This window comes from Ctenopharyngodon idella, chromosome 16 (assembly GCF_019924925.1).
Source record: "Ctenopharyngodon idella isolate HZGC_01 chromosome 16, HZGC01, whole genome shotgun sequence".
In the NCBI taxonomy this organism is placed as follows: Eukaryota; Metazoa; Chordata; class Actinopteri; order Cypriniformes; family Xenocyprididae; genus Ctenopharyngodon; species Ctenopharyngodon idella.
The window spans coordinates 29250765-29270132 of NC_067235.1; the positions used below are offsets into that span (position 1 = coordinate 29250765).

Sequence of the window (19368 nt, forward strand, 5' to 3'; positions counted from 1 at the left end):
TAGCAATTGTCAGCTGTCATCTTAACGTGGTCGAATTGTGCTGATATAGAGAAGAGCGAGAGAGGCTTATTATAGCGAAGTCGTGCTGTCAAAGTGTGTACCATCATGTGGGCAGCGTCTCTATAGTAACAGCGCTGGCTTTGGCCAAGGAGAAAGGCTCAATGTGTGTGTGAAGGGTGAAACCACATGGCTGTTAAATAAAGAAACCAGGATAGATGTAGAGAGAGAAATATTCAAATGAACACTGGGCTGCGTTTGCGTAAGTGTCACACAGTGTATGTGGTGTCCCTGGTAATAACCACGCTAGAAAAGCGCAGCCCAAGCTGTGTCCAGTAAAGCACACGCTGTGAAGTCTGCTTGTAGGTGCGCTGGATAAAATAGGTCACACACACACTATTATTGTCACTTCCTCCCACAGTCTCTCTGTGCTGTCAGAGTAGTTCTGCTGTACACACACAGACACGCACACGTACACACTACCGTGCCATTTAACCTTGCGAGCAGGGCTGTAAAATATTTGCTCTGACAATGATTTGATTATTTTATTTAGTCATAATTCAGCTTTTGATTCATTTGATTTTTTTGGTCAGATTCATGATTAGGGCTGGTTTACATATTAAATTGTTACTACATAAATTAGCGTTCAAAAGTTTGGGGTGACACTTTTTTTTTTTATTAATCATTTTATTCAGCATAGACAGAACAAATTGATCAAATTCGACTGTAAAGGACATTTATAATATCGCAAAAGATGTGTATTTCAAATAAACACTGTTCTTTTAAACTTTCTATTCATCACAGAATCCTGGAAAAATTTATTGAAGGTTTCCATAAAAATATTAATCAGCACAAACGTTTTCAACATTGATAATAAAAGGAAATGCTTCTTGAGCAGCAAATCAGCATATTAGAATAATTTCTGAAGGATCATGTGACACTGAAGACTGAAGAAATTATGCTGAAAATCCAGCTTTGAATCACAGGAATAAATTACATTTTAAAATATTTTCAAATAGAAAACAGTTATTTTAAATGGTAATAATATTTCACAATATTTTTGTTTTTACTGTATTTTTGATCAAATAAACACAGCTTTAGTACGCATAAGAGATTTCTTTCAAAAACACTAAAGAACATTTTTCCTAAAGAGCTTTGATTCATTGGCATGAATCTGTCTGTTTAAATGAATGAATTCATAACAATTCAAATCAATTTAAATATTGAAATGCATCATTATTCACAAATGTTCACAGAAGTCAGTGTCTGGCATGTTTTACATATTAAAATGTTTTATTAAAAATCTACGTATGTAAGTATTGCTGCTATACAATGTATTTTTATATTGAGGCATATAAATTTAAATGATTAAATATAATCATTCCTTCTGTTTATTTTTAACTTCATTTTTTAAAATTATTTTTAACTAGATTTTTATTGCATTTTATTTCACATTTTTAATGTATTTAGATTTAATGGCTGTTAGGATGAAATTGGAAAAAATATCAATCAGTTTTAATAATTCTCAAATACATTAAAGAAAATATCTTATATTCTAATCTAACTGATAATTAATTTTCATCATCAGTGCATTGAATTTTCATCAGAACACTGTCAGGTCGCTGCATTTACACCCCTGCGAGCCATATCGATCCTCCTCTACACGCTCTGATTAAGGACGTGCTGCAGGTAAACAACATGGGTTTGATAGTGGTAACAGAACTAATGACTTGAAAACATGGCCCTCAGATCTCATCAAACTGGAACTGGCCATTACAATCATTGTTTTTCGGTCGTTGCTCGCAGCAGGTGTCCTGGATCTGACCTCAAAACAAGACAATAGGACAGAAGCCATTAAGTCACTCAAGCAGAAGAGGCTATACAAGCTATTGTCAATTGTCTTGGTTTCTTGGAGAGTCGACACCCCAAAACCCCACCTCCAAATCTCCAAGACTAAGCAGCTTTTTCCCAAGACCATTAAGAGACAGATTATAAGTGTAGTTTGTGGATCTCATTTCAGAAAAAGCCCAAGCGAGGACATTACACAGTAAGACGTTATGGTCTGACAAACACTTCCCTCGCAAAGAAGTACTGTGGTGCTACTAGCACAGTGATGGTATCAGATGGCATGACATTTAATGATTATTATATTCATCATGTATAATAATATTTACATGGAACTAGGGGTATGCAATATCAAGATTTTAGATTGTGAACAATAAAAATGTCAACGATCTGCCTTTGAAGAAAGATCTTCGCATCATGCCACAGTGCACATCAGTTGCAGTTCTGGCGCCCCCATCCCAACATACTGTGCAACGCAACGTACATTCACATCATATTTTTCAGCAACGTAGTGGTAGGGTTACGCTCATGTAACACTGCAGTTCTTCGCAAACTTTATTATTTGCATGCATTTTAAAGCTTCGCCAGATAAACTTTTTATTCACACGATGTTCTAACATACGTTTTTCTGAGCGTGTACACCCGAAGCGCACGCACAGTAAAAGTCTGTCAAACAGCGCGTGAGTAATGAACTAAGTTCTCTTTCACATCTTATTGTGCTTAAACTGTCAACTACACACAAGGTTTACATAAACACAATCATTTACATCTTAAGTGAATGTAAACAGTTTGGATGTGTGTCAGTATATTTGATCTGTGCGTTAAGTCTTAAAGTGACCACAGCCTCTGTGTCAATGTTAACCAAAGTACAAAAGACAACAAGAAAATCACTCACTGCTCTTGACTGAATAACTTCAGTAGTTTTAAGAATCAGTGTATATTTAATTTATACAGTGAAGTCTATGCAGTGTTTTATTTTTACATTTGTTTATTCAATTTCTTACATGAATATTAAAAAATGCTGGGTTAAAAACAACCCAAGTTAAGTTGAAAACGGACAAACCCAGAGATTGGGTTGTTTTAACACAGCTGTTGGGTTAAATGTTTGCCCAGCATGCTGGACAGTTTTAATTAACCCAACTATTGTTTAAAAATTATTATATGGCTAGATTAAAATGAACCCAAAATAGGTTGGAAATTAAAAATCAGACCCATAATTACTAGAGGAAACAATAATAATCAAAAGATGAACATTTATTAAACATAGGGCTGCACGATTATGACAAAAATCATAATTGGTCGATTATTCTCTTGAAATTGTAATTGCGATTATTAATTACAATTATCACAATTTACATTGAATGATGTATTGAATAGCTTTACACCATTGTTTGCCATATTTTTGCATGCCATATTTTTGTATAAAAATAAAAAACAAGCTGAAACATGTGTTCCCCTAGGGTCTGAAATGACGTAAACTGCGCTTGTTGTTACTTTTATTTTGACGGCCAGGCGGACTTTTATTTTGACGGCGCTAAGAACAGTTCAGACAGAACCTGAGAACACAGTGCTCGCATTCTCCGTCTTCATTAGTTTACAATCTGTTTAACAGTCCTGTCTAATACATTATTAGATAGAACTATTATGCAAAGAAAGTAGACAGTATATGAAAAAGTTTTAGCTTTTGCCGAGTGGTTGATGCCCAAATGTCGCTAGCTTAACAGAAATACTTAATCATGTTTTGCTTGGTCTGCTCAAAGTCGCGCTGGATTTTCTCCTTAGCGTAAGGTTGAGAGGTCCTATCACTGTTTTTCATGATTGTAGAGTTAGTTCATGGAGTAAATATATAGGCTGTGTACACAGCTTTTTAAAAATGGCGGGTGCTGGTGTTTCACGTGCGTTTGACATATCAGCGTACACCTACGTCACTGGTAGCTCCTTTTGTGCTGGGTTAGACCTTTTACATTCTGAAGTAGTCGTGATTCGCCTCTCGCGACGTAACACGCTCTAACCACACTTTTTAAACATGCAGAATAATGTAAGTGGATATTTTCCCTTGTAATTGTTAATCACGATTAGAAATTTGATTAATTGTGCAGCCCTGATTAAAAATATTAATAAAATGTTAATTTCCAACATACTTTAGGATCATTTTAAGCAAGCAATATAGTAATTTTTAAACAATAGTTGAGTTAGCTAAATAAAACTTCCCAGCAGGTTGGGCAAACATTTAACCCAATCGCAGGGTTAAAACAACCCAAATTCTGGATTAGTCCATTTTCAACCCAACTTGGGTTGTTTTTAACCTAGCATTTTTTTTAAGAGTGTATTGTTACAGTATATACACCTACTGTAGCTGAAAATATTAATGCACTGTTTATTTCATCTTACATTATATCTGTCCTATTATTATTTGTAATTTGCATCTTTGTTCTTATTTTTAATAACAAAGATAAAATAAGATTTTGGTTGTATCGCCCACCCCTACTTCGGCCTAAAAGGCCTGCCATTCTTTTTTCTGTTTTATTTTGTTACCTTGTAAAGCTATTTTTAAAATAGGGAAATTAGTTCGGCTGTACTGCTCAGTGACTTGCAAAATAGTCTTAAAAACCAGCATGGAAAAAGAATCATGATAAGATCGTGGATCGTGATCCTGTCTGAAAGAAATCATTATATGATATTGTTGCCATATCGCCCACCCCTACATGGAACATCAAAGAAGCAACACAACTGTACTTTTTTTGTTATCGGAAAGGTAAGCCAGGTGGGTTTGGAAATGGATGCACATTCTGCACAAACATATCTACCAAGTTATAAATGGTATAGCAGTATCTTAACCAGTTACCGTGGTATGGTGTATATCGTCATACCTCTCAGGCCTAACTGAAAAACAGAGCAGAAGAAGCCCAGACTGATGCTACAAGTGTGCAAGTGGGAATTGTGCTCTGAAATGACAGAATGGGCAGGGGGAGGGTGCGTTCTGCTCAATGACTCCTCACCGTGAAGATGTGAAAGAACGATTCCGAGATGCCAAACAAAGCTTAAACACAAAACTGACTGACAGCATATGCAAAAACACAGAGAGAAATTCGAGATAACAATGGAATATTATTTATTATGACATCAAGAATCTGAATCATTTTAGTTAAAATCAATTAATTTGGATCATTCAGATCTCAAGGCCCCAATTAAAAAAAAAGAATAAATTAGCCTAGTTCAAAAATGGTCCTTGTAAAGCATTTTACATTGCATTTTTTAAGTAAAATACATTGTTCAGATAAATACTACCATTTATCACTTATCAATTTTAAGATTGTGGCAAATGTCGCATTGTTTACATTTCAGTAGCATCGGTTATAGTTCTCCTTTGCAGTTGAGTGAATAATTAATAATTTCGACTAAATCATTAAAAAGAATAGTCCCAAAAGAACTATTTGTTTGTGAATTACTAATTAACAAACACTGAACAACAATGTACCGGAGAGAAGCTTATATCCATGTCTCAGAGATGCCAAAAGGAACTGAAACACTAAACTGACTAACAGTAAATGCAAAAACAGAGAAATTCAAGATAACATCAGAACTACTGATAATAGCATCAAGACTGATGCATTTTAGTTAGTGGTTCAACGGATCACAAAACTCACGGTTCGGAACATGTCACGGTTATTAAGTCACGGATCGGATCATTTTTCGGATCAGCACAAAAAAAAAAAAAATTGGGGGGTGGGGGTAACTTTGCATTTATTACTTAGCCCACTTTAACTACTCCGATACCACAGCAGAAACTACTAGCTTAACTAATACATTATTAAAGGCAAGTGAACAGACTTTAAAAAGAACAAATACTGTACATCAATTACAAGCATAGATAAATACAACAAAGTTACAAATAAAGTATAAGGTCTAACTGTAGTATTAATTTGTGTACAGAAATGTAATTAAATGTAAAATGACACTGTTCACTGTATAAATTTAATATAGATTAATCTTTGTTAAAGCTGTGTTATGTTGTTTGATTTACATGACAGACAACAGCAGGTATTTATAGGTTGCTGTCACTTTAAGAGTAAGACCCCATGCACTCACACATCCGAATTCTCACCTCGTTCAATTAAGACATAACCGAATGTGTTTACGAAAATACTTGCCGAGTGGGGTATTTTGACTGACATATTGCGTGTATGTGTCCATCCAAGTGCACTGAGGACGCAAAAGAGAAATCAATTTGGAGTTTGCGAGCTATCTGAAACACGCCTCTCTCTCTCTGTGTGTGTGCGCGCGTCTGTGCGCGCCGATAACAGCGTGGCATGCGATAACGAATTAAATCCTCTTTTGCCTCTTCTAGCGCTGGAATGGTTTTATATCTATTTAATGTGTAAACTAACAAGACAAAACACGTGCAAATGATAACCTTCACTCTATTGCGGTCAAACTTGCAATTGATCCGCGAAACACACGCGTCCCGAACTGTGAGGCTTGGTCCGTACGGATCACGGATCAACAACAATCCGTTTAACCACTAATTTTAGTGTATCAATTCATTTTGACAGTTTCAGTCAGATCTAAAAAACATGATTCAAAAGAGAATCCAGAGATTTTTACAATTTCCTTGTAGTGTTTTTCAGAAGTCCCTGCATTTTACATTGCATTTTTATAGTTAAATACTGTTTATCACAGTGATTTCAATCTCGGGTTATATAGATCGTCAAACATGGTGTCGCCTCAGTTTTAGTTCTCTTTTGCAGTCGAATGACTTTCAATCTTAGAATAATGAATCAGTTCAACCGAATAATTAAAAAGAGTACTCAAAAGAACCTTTTCTTCAGAATCACTCATTAACGACCATTGAGCGCTGTATCAAACATACTGGAAAATCATAGATCATCATCCAAGTATCAGATGTGTCCATGGCTTAAAAATCCAAATTTGTATCATAAAAAATTTGTCATTATTAGTATAGCAAACATTAGCAACTTGCTTCAGCACACAGACTTTACTTTGGATATCAAGTGGTGTATCAAGACAGAATTGTTCATGTCCTTAATCAATCAAAATATGAACATGACAATTTTAGTTTCTAAATTAAGTTTTTCAATTTTCCCAGGCTATCAGTACAGACCTACGATTCAGTTTTGGGTCGTGACCCATCAATTGAGAATCACTTCATGAGGTTCAGTTCTTGTTTTTCATTATTGCCATGCTGTACGGCTGTAAGGAAACTTCCTCTCCATCCCTCACCTCATGTGGTCCTGTAAATTTCTGTTGTGTTCCACTCTCCCCCCAAAGGCCCTTCGACCTCAGAACAAAGCAGCCTTGGCCTTCCCATTCACCCATGGCTTCTAAGGGCCCCTGGACCCCCCTACTCCTTCCTTGGCCCCTTCTTAAAGATCCCACCCAACCCCCAGCACTCTAAAGGACCTCATTCATAGATCTACCGCTATCCACGTCTGTCCAGCAAGTGCTGAACGCTCACCCGGGGAAGCAACTGCTCCGAAATCTCCATCTACACTCCCCTCAGACACTAGCATGGGGCAGAGCTCATGTGCTTGGGATGACAAGGGACAACTGGGGATTGGGTAAAAGCAAGGTCGAATGAATCATGGACATTCCTGGAGCGGATCTTAGAAACTCTGCTCCCACAGTCCACTGTGGCGTTGTAACCCCCCTCCTCACGTTCTGTCCTGCTTTCTATGGAGAATCAGGAAGGCCCAGAAGCGCTGCCGGCATACTAAACACTCTCTCTGCATCCCAGCTGGGGCCACGTGAGAGTAGGAGGAAGAAAAGACGACAAAAAAATGAGGAAATGATGGAAAGAGGCTGGGAGAGAAGAAGTCTCTGCAGTTAGACAAAGCGTTTGTCTGTTTGCATAAGCATATTGGAGTGAATAACTGGCAGTAGTGAAATAAAACAGTGTGAAACTCTGACAAAATATTGAATATTCTGCTATTAGGCAGAATATTCGAGGTGCTCTTTTCCGTTCATCAAAAGTTGATGGTCACAAAAAAAAAAATTACATTTCAAAAACATGGCAGTAATAAATCCACATCCACTTTTAGTATATGGAAACAAGAAGCTCATAAGCTTGCTTATTCAGCTTAACTTCTGCTTTTGTGTTTCGAAGAAGAAAAAGTTTTGGGTGAACTATTATTAACCGTTTTAAATTAATGTCAGGGTGTTAAACATCATTACACTCACAAGTTACCACGTTAGCATCCACAGAGAGCTACATACTAATGTATGCCATGTATATAGTGGGGTGGGGGTGGGCAAAGGCCATTTGTGTTGGCAAAGTTCCTCTGGGCATGAGTTCAAAGCAGCTGCTTTTACAGGACCTGCGACTGTTTTAGAGCTTTTACTTCATTCATTCAGAATAAAACAAAGATAAATGAAGTGTAGCGAGGAATGCGAAACTGCTCCATGCTGAACGCAGAAGCGAATGCACAGCTATGACGTGATGAGAAACTTGGAGGCTGAAACTTAAGATCGTATTGAAACAGACTCTAGAGTCCATTGGCTGTGAGAAAAGACAAAAAAAACTCACCATTTCCTTCATGTGCTAAACACGCAGACCTCAAGGACATAAAATTCAGCTCTGAGCAGTGTGACGAAAGGTTGAACCACAACATAAACCCACCGAAGGAAATGCAACATACCACCACAGAGAAGAGAGTTTACATGAGCCTAAGAGAGGGGGGATATTAGGGCTGGGATAATAAATCGATGCATTACTTGATTTCCCAAATGCATCGCGATTCTCTCTCAAATCGATTATGAACTTAGATTTTAACAGCAGATGGCGCTCTAGGCTAGTTTTTAACTGCATGCTCAAATGCTCACGAAGAAGAGTGCTTGTGCATTCGGCAAGTCTGAGAATGTACTTGCACCTCAGAATGCTTTTATGACGCAAGATTAATTTAAACAGTGCAAACACTCTTGTAATTTTGTAAGAAATTGGAAGTAAGCAGAGTATGGCTGTTTCTAAAGAATGTAGTGCCATCTGCTGTTAAAAACTAAGCTCAGAATCGTTTCGAGAGAGAATCGCGATGCATTCGGAAAATCTCAGAATTGATCCAGAATCGATTCGCGATGCATCGATTTATTGTCCCAGCCCTAAGAGATATACTTTCTATATTGTAGGCTAAACAACAGGGCTCGACAATAAGTACTGCCCAATGTCCCGGGGCCAGCGTGAAAGGCACTCGGGACAGTTGATGGAATTATCACTTTATTATCACCGACTGGGCCAGTGCTGCGTCGTCATGAAAGTTTATCATTAGCACGTGTTTTTAAGTCTTGTCACTTTAAACATTCAAGTGATTTTTAACCATTCAGATTCAAGCACAAGAAGACACGAAAGAACTCAATTCAGTACTTGCACGCTGTTTTCTGTCCGCACACACACAGAGAGCCATGTCTGAGACAGCTGCCTGTGCGCGCGCAGAAAACAGGTCATGAGTATTGAACTTCTTGCGCTTGAACAGAAAAATACACAAACAAAAGTGTAAAAATGCCCGTCTTGGCAAGCATTCATGTAAACACTGTTGGTTATGTCTTAACTGAACAGAAAGAAAATGCATGTCTAACAGTATTAGATCTGTCCATTTGGTCTTAATGTGACAGCAGCCTTATAAATTAAATAAATGCAGTCTTGGTGAGCATAAGAAACGTTTTTTAAAAACATTTTAAACAAATCTTACTGACCCCAAACTTTTGAAAAGTAGATAATGTTACTCTGGGCCTATTAACACTTTATGCGCCTCGATTGATCAGATTATTTAATATTTCAAAACAATGTTTAAAACATCACAGAAAACCAAATAGCCTATTTAAGGAAGCAAGGCATAAAAACAAGGATGTAGTGACAATGCAGCACTGGCCCGATAAACACCAGCTATGAATTTCTCACATTTCTTGAAGACTAGAATATAACAGGGTGAAAGACATCTTCATCCCCAAGAATACTCGCCGAGATTCAGTGAGAAAATCTAAAGATGTACTCAAGAATGAGGCTCACACACGGTCTATGAGAAAATGTGGGCTGACAGGGCAGAATGATTCTAGTGGCTGAACTGTGACTCCGTGTCATCTGCCCCGGGGGCATCAGAGCTCAGATCTAACTTAAGCATGGGAAAGAGGTCACTGGCACAGCTGCGTCTGCTCCGGAATAATGAAACAAGTATGAAATAAGTAATACTACAGAAACATTTACCACAAATCTAGTTGTTCTAAAATCTACAAATGTTCTTTCATGGCCATTTTAATGGGGATTTCATCTTGATAGTTTCTTGATACTTCCTGTATCTTGGTAATTATAACTGATATTATCTGTAAAAATTAACAATAAAACAAAGACTTTAATTGCAACACTGCAACTGAACCTTTCAACAAGAAATCTACCTGACTGACACTTTATTTTTGAGAAAGATACAATCTAGATTCTATATTGTATGAAAATGAGAAAGGTTTTATGCACTTTTTAGTTTAGTGCATCCACATCTCCACAGAAACTATGAATTTTTTTTTTTCCTTTATATTTTGAAATGGACGCCATCTTTGCTAATTAAGTTAAGCTTAACCCTCTAAAAATAACTTTGACAAAACCTGTGATTTGGGAATGTTTGCTATTTGGCTATATTTAGATTATTGGCATTGTTCAATAATTGTGTCCAATTGGCCAATCATCATTAGTTGTAGTTCCTCATTGCTTAATTTCCACAATCTACTAAAAACCTCTTATTATTCATGGTTTCTGTTTCTTTGTTTTTAGTCATACAGCATAGTGTTTGCTCTTAAAACTGCACTAGGTTTTAGTACATTACATAAAGTTTGACGAAAATCTGTGAAAGACTTGCAAAAGCCTTGAGGAACTCCAGTACGTCTAAAATACCATCAAACAAGCACCATTTCAAAAATTAAGTTCACTTTGTTCCTTGGTCTCTTTTGTTAAGGTCTAACGTTTTCTTTGACCTTCAAGCCCAGACACAGACCTGAGGCGAGAGCAACGTAAAGCACAGAATCGCTGCACAGAATGAAGACAAGAGAAATAAAAAGCTACCAATCTATGATATCAGCGGCACATTTTCAAAATGAACAAGAGCTGAAACAGAGAAGTATACGCCTCTCAGACGCTCATTTTGATGATGCAGAATAACTGTAGGCCTGCTACAGGGCTCAATAATTGATGTGAATGAAATATTAGTTCTCCATTTAAAAAACACAGAAGTTTAAAGGAACAGTTCATCAAAAAAAGAAAAGAAAATACTGTCAGTCAAAATCTGACTTCTGTGAAACGCAAAAGGAGATGTTTAGCAGAATGTTCATGCTGCCATTTTCCATACAATGAAATCATACAGTGACCAGACACTTTCAAGGGAGGATTTTTAGTGAATTTTCAGTCTATTTCTCACACAAAGCTATTGTATGACTTCTGAAGACTTATAATATAGAGTTGTATAGACTACACTTAGTACTCCATGGTGCTTTTTTTTTTTTTTTTTTTAGCTTGACAGCTCCAAGTTACTAGCCAGGTTTACATTCAAAGATTTTTTTGAGGCAAAAGGTTTAGTGCATCAAAATGTTTACAGAGCTGATGGAAATGCTGAATTATTGCTTAAATTTCCCAAGTGTAGACATAATAATACATGTCACAAAAAAATACACTTTTGTTGAGAAAAGGGGCTTTAACAGAAATAAATTTGTCACATGACAGGACATCACGCAATGAGTCAAGTAATTTTGGGGCAGCTTTTCTTGCAGGAATTACAAATGATTCAAAGAACAAAAAAAAAAAAGAACTAAATGTTTTGCAGAACAAAATCAGAAAATCTAGAATATCAGAACAAAATTGATTTTATTTGTTTATTTGTTGGATGACTTCATTAAGCTAACTTTGCTAACATTTTTTTTTATAAATACACACTTTCACTTTGTTGAAAAACTGGGTGAAACCTGGCTATTCTAAAACAATACGGGTGTTGAAATTAATCGTTTCTATAATGCATCACGATGCGGACGATTCTGCATCGATGCAGTAATAGGCCATAATCGATTACAGCCTACTGATGTTTCCCTGACATCATTCGCCGCATATGCGCTTCTTGCGCTAACGTAAAATGGTGGAGGGAGGCAAAACACAAAAGCGAGTAATAAAAAATGCACTCACTATTGTAAAATTTACAGCGTGCAAGCATGTATGAGAGAGAGAGAGTGTGTGTGTGTGTGTGTGTGTGTGTGTGTGTGTGTGTGTGTGTGTGTGTGTGTGTGTGTAAGCGACTGTGTGAGTTATTGTCACTTAAGTACTCTACTTGACAGTTTCATGCACTTTTAGTATTTACTAGTGTTTATTATTTCTAAATCTCCTGTCGTATGCTGTGTTCAGACAAGTTTTGTTTGTTTGCTACATTCAGGAAGTGTACTTTCTTGGAGCAGATAAAATAAAAAGGGAGTTCATATATCTGACTGCTTGTATTCATTGATGAAAATGTAGCCGTGTGCAGTAATATTGAAAATTGAGGACGCAATGCATCGTGGAATCGAATCAAATCGCTGATATGATAATCGTAATCAAATTGAATCGTGAGACCAGTGACGATTTACACCCCTAAAAAACAAACATTCATAACAATGCGGAAATGTTCTGCCTAACCGGTTTTGTTTCACAGAAGATAGAAAATGATATGGGTTTGTGAGTTAATTTAAGATGTCAACATCTGAGACAAAGGAATTTCTAATTGCAGCATGTGCATGAACTACAAATATCACTTTTCCTCTGAAGATTAAACTACAAACACACTATTAAACACCATCTCCTTAGCCCCAGCTCTACACCTCTGTACATCATCCACCGCGAATACAACAGCTAATTGTGAGTGAAACCCTACCGGAACCTTCATATAAAACCTCAAATATGCAATCCAAGTGATGTAACTGCAAAATGCAGAAACACAGAAATGCAATAGAATAGATGTGCAACCTTTTCATACAAGGAGAAAAGAGCAGTCGGGGGCCGTGTCTAAGAGACACACGACTCAAACAGTAAACAGGAAACGGGTGAGATAATGATGAAAATGAAGATTGGCGGTCATTATGCAGGCCTACCCTTTCTCTCAGCCCTTTCTCTTTAACATACAGGAGATCTTTATGTAATTGCAGCAGCCCAAGTGGCAGTGAAGGATGGAGGCACAGGTTGCATAACACAGCTGTCTCTGATGCAAACAGCATGTTCTCTGAGGTTATGAGCATGTGATGCTCTATTCATGTCTCCGTGTGGGGCTGTATTTGCATATTGATTTTCTCCTTTTAATTTGCATCCTTTCTTTATGGTTCCAAATGGGCTTTTGCTATTGAAAGATCAAAGAATATCAATTTTTTTCAGACAGATAAACATCACATAACAGAATTTACAGGTCATCAAAGAGATTAAAACAATAGGGATAGTTTACCCAAGAAATGAAAATCCATTCCAAACCTGTATGACTTTCTTTTGTGGAACACAAAAAAAGAAGATATTAAATATCTTGATATTACGATATTAAATACTGTTTTCCGTTCCATTGTATGAACAGAAACATATAAGATATTTTGAGAAATTTCTATATATATATATATATATATATATATATATATATATATATATATATATATATATATATATGTTACACAGAAGAAAGTCATACAGGTTTGGAATGACATGAGGGCGAGTAAATGATGATTTTCATTTTTGAGTGAACTATCCTTTTAACAGAAAAATGTTAATTTGTTCCAAACCTGTATGAGTTTCTTTCTTCTGTTGAACACAAAAGAGTGTTGGTAACCAGACAGTTGATGGTATCCATTGACTTCCATAGTATTTTTTTTTCCTACTATGGAAGTTAATGGCTACCGTCAACTGTCTGGTTACCAACATTCTTCAAAAATAACTTGAAAGAATCTCATGAAGGTTTGGAACAACTCAAGGGTGAGTAAATGATGACAAAATTTTCATTTTTGGGTGAATTATAGCTTTAATATTTACTCCATAAATATTTAGGCTACTTGTTCCAAACCTAAATGCTGTTATATTTTCTTTAGAATACATTAATGAATTAATCCATACACCAACATTTCAGAGCGACAAGTTGTCAAGCTCCAAAAACAATATAAAAATAGTCTATATGACTCAAGCGCAATATTCCAAGCCTTTTGTCATCAATTGTCATTTTTGAGTGAACTATTCCTCAAAGCTTGCACTGGTAACCTTAATTTAATATCCAAGCTTTCGCCTATTATATAAATGTAAATATATATATGTAAATGTATTCTGGAATACAGCCTGCTCTTTAAATATTAATAAGAAAATTGTGCCTCTGGTCTTCAAGACATGTGGGCTGTGCCAAGCTCTACCTAGACATTTAACATCAAGGAGGAACTTTACACCTAATTAGAGTGAAACTGTATCGATTTCTACTGCACTCGCTGCTAAACGATTGCAAGTGTCAAGAAAATCCAATCAACGCAGTCACAAGAATGAAAAAGAATGGCCTTCTGATTCCCAAATATCCATCGTAAATCTTGCAGACAGGAACGTCCACAGACACGCTGCCAAGTTCCTACACACACTCTCCACCAGACCAGGATGCTGTGGCGGTAATTAAACACCTTGATCGCCAACTGCTTCATCACACCCAGTGTCTCACTCGCTCTAGTCATGAGTTTTCTCTGTACGCTGTTCCAAATCTGACCATGCCCACACTAATCCCAACCTTAACAAAACACTGATATCAAATCAACAAAGAGGAATTAACTTCTATCTACGGACTTAAAACTAACACAGCTACTTAAAGTTGCAGTAAGCAATTTCTGAGAAACAAATGTTGACATTTGAAAATCGACAGCCAAACAAACACACTCCTCCCTTCAATGCTCCACCCCCAAAGTAACGAGTACACTATGAAACAAAGGCAACTGCTAACAGCAGCTCACACGAGTATGGATGAATCTGCTGTGATTCAACAACAACAACCGCATATCTTGGTTCTGTGAAACAGCAAAAACCAATATTATTCATGTATGGAGCAGAAACAAATCAACCTCTGTGTCCATTTTCAGGCCTTCCCGCTCTCCAACGTCTCTTAGCGCTGGAAAGCTTTTCTAATATTAAAGGATTAGTTCACTTCAGAATTAAAATTTCCTGATAATTTACTCACCCCCATGTCATCCAAGATGTTTATGTCTTTCTTTCTGTTTTCAGTCGAAAAGAAATTAAGGTTTTTGAGGAAAACATTCCAGGATTTTTCTCTGCCATGTGCCACGCATTACGTAATCATGTTGGAAAGGTCACGTGTGACGTAGGCGGAAGTACCGCAGTAGGCTGACAAACTCCACCTCATTTTCTCCTCCAACTTCAAAATCGTCCGACATCATTGTTTTACTTTTTTTTTTATAAAGGCCATTTGACTTAAGTCTTTGCATGATGGCTTTGTAAACACTGGTGACCTTTCCAACGTGATTACATAATGCGTCGCGCATCGCAGAGCATTGCAAGACTTTTTTTTTTTTTTTAGAAAATGACCAATCATTTCGCTAGATAAGACCCTTATTCCTCAGCTAGGATCATGTAGAGCTCTTTGAAGCTGCACTGAAATTGCAATTTGGCGTTGGTAACTGTTGAATTCCACTATATGGAGCAAAATCCTGGAATGTTTTCCTCAAAAACCTTAATTTCTTTTTGACTGAAGAAAGAAAGAAATATTTTGGATGATATAGGGGGTGAGTAAGTGAAATAATGTGGGTTCTAAAGCTCTTGCCTGATCGTAACCCTTCTTCTTCCAATTATATTCCTCTGATCATTTATTCTTCGGTAATATCTCAGCCATCTCTCTTTTAACAGTCTTTCTGCAAATGTCCCTCTTGCTCACTCTCTGTCCTCCCCCATCTTATTGCTGATTGGCTACAAGAGAGTTTTGGTGCTCTGTGGATCAGTCCAATCCACTTTGTTTTTCTCCTATTTACACAAACAGGACTACAAACGCAATATTTTTTTCAGCACACACACAGAACAGACATCTAGCAAATATTCGCAAAACTGTTTGTTTAGGTGTTGATTTAAATTTTCAACAGCATTTCTCAGAAATCACTTCCTGTACCTTTAAATAAACAGTGCACCTAAAAACTTTTTTTTTTTTTGTCATTATTTGCTCATCCTTGAGTCTTTCAAAGTCAGTAAGACTTTCTTTCTTCTGTAAACTTCTGTGAATGTACAAGCTACTTTTTTATGCAATGAAAGAGACCACGGCTGTCAAGCAGTCTGAAATGAAATTTTACTCTTTTCCCACACATGACCTGGTCTTATGACTTTATAAATCTTGAAAAAAAAAATAGCACACAAGTTGAATAGATTGACAGTCACTGATCCCAATCCACTTCCATTGTTTTCTTTAAATATTCTTCTCCTTTGGTGTTTCTTTCCACAGCAGAAAGAAAGTCATAACGGTTTGGAAAAACATGAGCGACAGTAAATATTGGCAAAATTTACAGATGACGAACTATCTGTTTAAGCTGATAGATTCAGGCAACAGAAGAAACGCCACAGCTAAAAGACACAACAAACAAATTTAGTTGGTGGTTTTGGGGCCGTTTACACAACATCGTTTTCAACTAAATATAGAACATTTTTTTATGCATTTTGGCCATTCATTTACACCACAACAGCATTTTGGTGGCCTGAAAACGCAAACTTTTGAAAACAGGTTTCAAAGTGCAAGTTTTTAAAAACGATACTGTTATCATCTCTGTGTAAACTACAAAAACTTTGGGAAAATGGTGACGCCATATGTATGCTTATTACGTGTTCAGTCTATAGGTATGTAAGTGTTTCTTTACAAAGTGACATCGCCAACTACTGGCCTGGCATGAATAATACAGCGTTTTTAGTCATTCTCGCAGATAATCCGATTCAACGATATATCATTGTGTATACGTAGCTCTAGTGAATGTAATCATCCCACTTTTTAACATGTCGAAATCATAAAATTTCCCTTATTGCAAATCTTTGTGGTGATGTACAGAGAAGTTTAGCTATATGTCATTGTATTTCCACCGATGACTGGTCTTAGCCAATGTTGACTGAGTAAGCATTAACACAGACCAGTGCTTTCCCAAGAATTCAAGCCATATGCATGAACAAACGCAGTAGGCATGTTTGTAAGTTAGTTAGTCTCCAGGAGAACCGGCAGGTCCACTGCTTTTAAACAAACCACTGAGCAAACAGTAATCGGATCTACAACATTAGTCTAGACGAATCAAATACCCTTTATTGAATGTCTAAATGCACGTATCCTGCCACCTGGAATATTCAAGAGGGGACAAGGAGTTTCAGGACATGTCTTTGTTAGATCATGATGGTCTCTCTGACAGAAGCAAAACAAAAGATGAAGCATATACCAATTGAAACGGTTATTGATGATGAGCACATCACAATGGCAGATAAATGAAATTATACCCTGTAAAGGAGCTGTACTCCCAATGGAATAGTGCTGGCTGGGTGGGAATGGTTAACAGGGAGGGGCTCAAACCCCAAAAAACAGTGAACCACTTTCTAGCAACATCAGATGAGGGACAATAGCAGTTTGTCAGATGTAGTGCGTTGCTGATGCTGATCTTGTAACTAATGGCAACAACTGCATCAATACAACGAACTCCATCAGTAGGTGGAAAGTGGAGGCAGTTGAAATGGTCTGCTGTGGAAAACCAATAAACACTTAGGCTGATTGTGAAGGTTTTAATACAGAAATACAACTTACCACCATCCCTATCTCCAGCTTAGGCGGGAGGGACCAGCAGGGCTCCGTGTTTGGATCAGGATGCGTTTCCAAAGTTCCTTCCCACATCAACGCTTTTCCTTACATCCTGGTTTGATTTCGCAATAGTGTGTTAATAATCTGGATTTCGCGAAAGCGCAACCAGACGCCAGAGACTGAGAGCCGTTAGAGCGGAGAACCCCAATAAAGAGCCAAAGGAGGAGGAGGAGGAGGAAGATATGTCCAGCGTGTCCTCAAACAACTCCACAAATCCCGCACAGATACATACTTTCACTACTGTGACATCCAAAAACAATTTACTCAGACAGGAGACTCAAATCGAGCAGATTCCCCGGAACAGCAGCATCGTCCCCGCGTGTTCTCCCGCCCATCTCATCTCTCTGCTCGCTGGGAGAACTGAGGGGTTCTTCGCCGCTCCCAAAACAACTTGCGGGTGGCATTTCTTTACCCAAACGCGGTCGAGGACATTTTTACGAGCTATATCGATGCATTACAAAATACTTAGAATCGAATGTAGTCGTCTCCACCGGATGTGATAGCAGCGCTGTATTGTTGTGTTAAGTAAAACTTTAGGAAAGACAACAAAGCTGTTCTCCCCTCTCTTCCAGAATGGATTGTTCCACTGAGGTGGCCAGTTGGACAAAAGGAAGCCTGGAGCGCGCCGCTGATCAAGGGGCGGAGGCGCGCAATCGTCATCCAGTAGAATTAACAAAATAATGAAGGCAAGAATTTAACCTGACAGTAACGAAACCGTACTTTTTAAACCCCTTTTTTGTGGTTTATGTTGTAAGGCCGGTAACTTGGTGTTTTTTAAAATAGTACCAGTTCATAAATTTGGTAATCAGTCACTATTACGGTATATATCGGTACGGTAATTGGTCATTATTACGGTATATATAAAGGTATCGTGGATTTAAATACCACGCTATTCCTTAAAGTACCTTTGAATGCCATATATCATAGTACACGGATATGGTAATCAATAAGAATCATGTTACATGTCAAAATTCAGTACTCGTAGTCAGTACTCAAGTGTATCTTAGAGTACCATAATATTAATGTTTTTGAACATATATACCTCACAAATAAGTCCTCTGGAATATACCGTACTTTGATATATTCCATGGTACTTCCTTCCAACATGACATGTACCATAGTATTAAGTTATCACTGGGTTCAATTGACAAACTGTAGTACATGAATATGGTAATTTTTTCAGTACCATGACATTATCATCTGATACCATCATAACTTTTAAGAAAGGAACATTTTTAATTACATATATTTTGAGCTTTTATAGAACACATTACTTTATTTGAAGGAGCAAATCTGAAGGATGCACAAACACAGTCTGTAAAACCACCTAAATACGAATTAGTGAAAATAGAAACTACACAACCAAACATGAAAAGTTAAACAGATAGAGAAGGAAATTACTTTTATAAATAACCAGACCTATAAATGTGAAAGCATAAAGAGAGACAGTACAAACAGAACAAGTATATTTTTTAAACAGGCTCCTGAAAACAGACATCATTACACTTAAACTGAAGAGCTGTGCTAATTTTGATTAAGAGTTAAAAACTCACTTGTGGCTCTCCGGTGCATTTTCTCCTGGTGTTGTGATGTGTGAATATTCTCAGTTGTTTGTCTGACAGGTTGATGCATGAGCCATTTCTGCTTTTTTCACACCAGCTTTAGGAAATGAGTCTTTTAGAAGCACATG

The 19368-nt window shown here is 37.2% G+C and overlaps 1 protein-coding gene across 8 annotated transcripts in view; it reads right to left on the reverse strand.

Moving 5' to 3' along the window:
- arhgap33 (Rho GTPase activating protein 33) overlaps positions 1-19351 on the reverse strand; it is a 57110-nt gene extending 37759 nt beyond the window's left edge. For 3 of the 8 annotated variants that reach the window (XM_051865071.1, XM_051865072.1, XM_051865070.1), the window contains exon 1: positions 19232-19313. In XM_051865071.1, the coding sequence (XP_051721031.1) occupies positions 19232-19310 (79 nt within the window). In that variant the 5' untranslated portion in view covers positions 19311-19313. The other 5 variants (XM_051865073.1, XM_051865077.1, XM_051865074.1 and 2 more) reach the window with 3 other exon arrangements.
- Between the last annotated feature and the right edge of the window lie 17 nt (positions 19352-19368).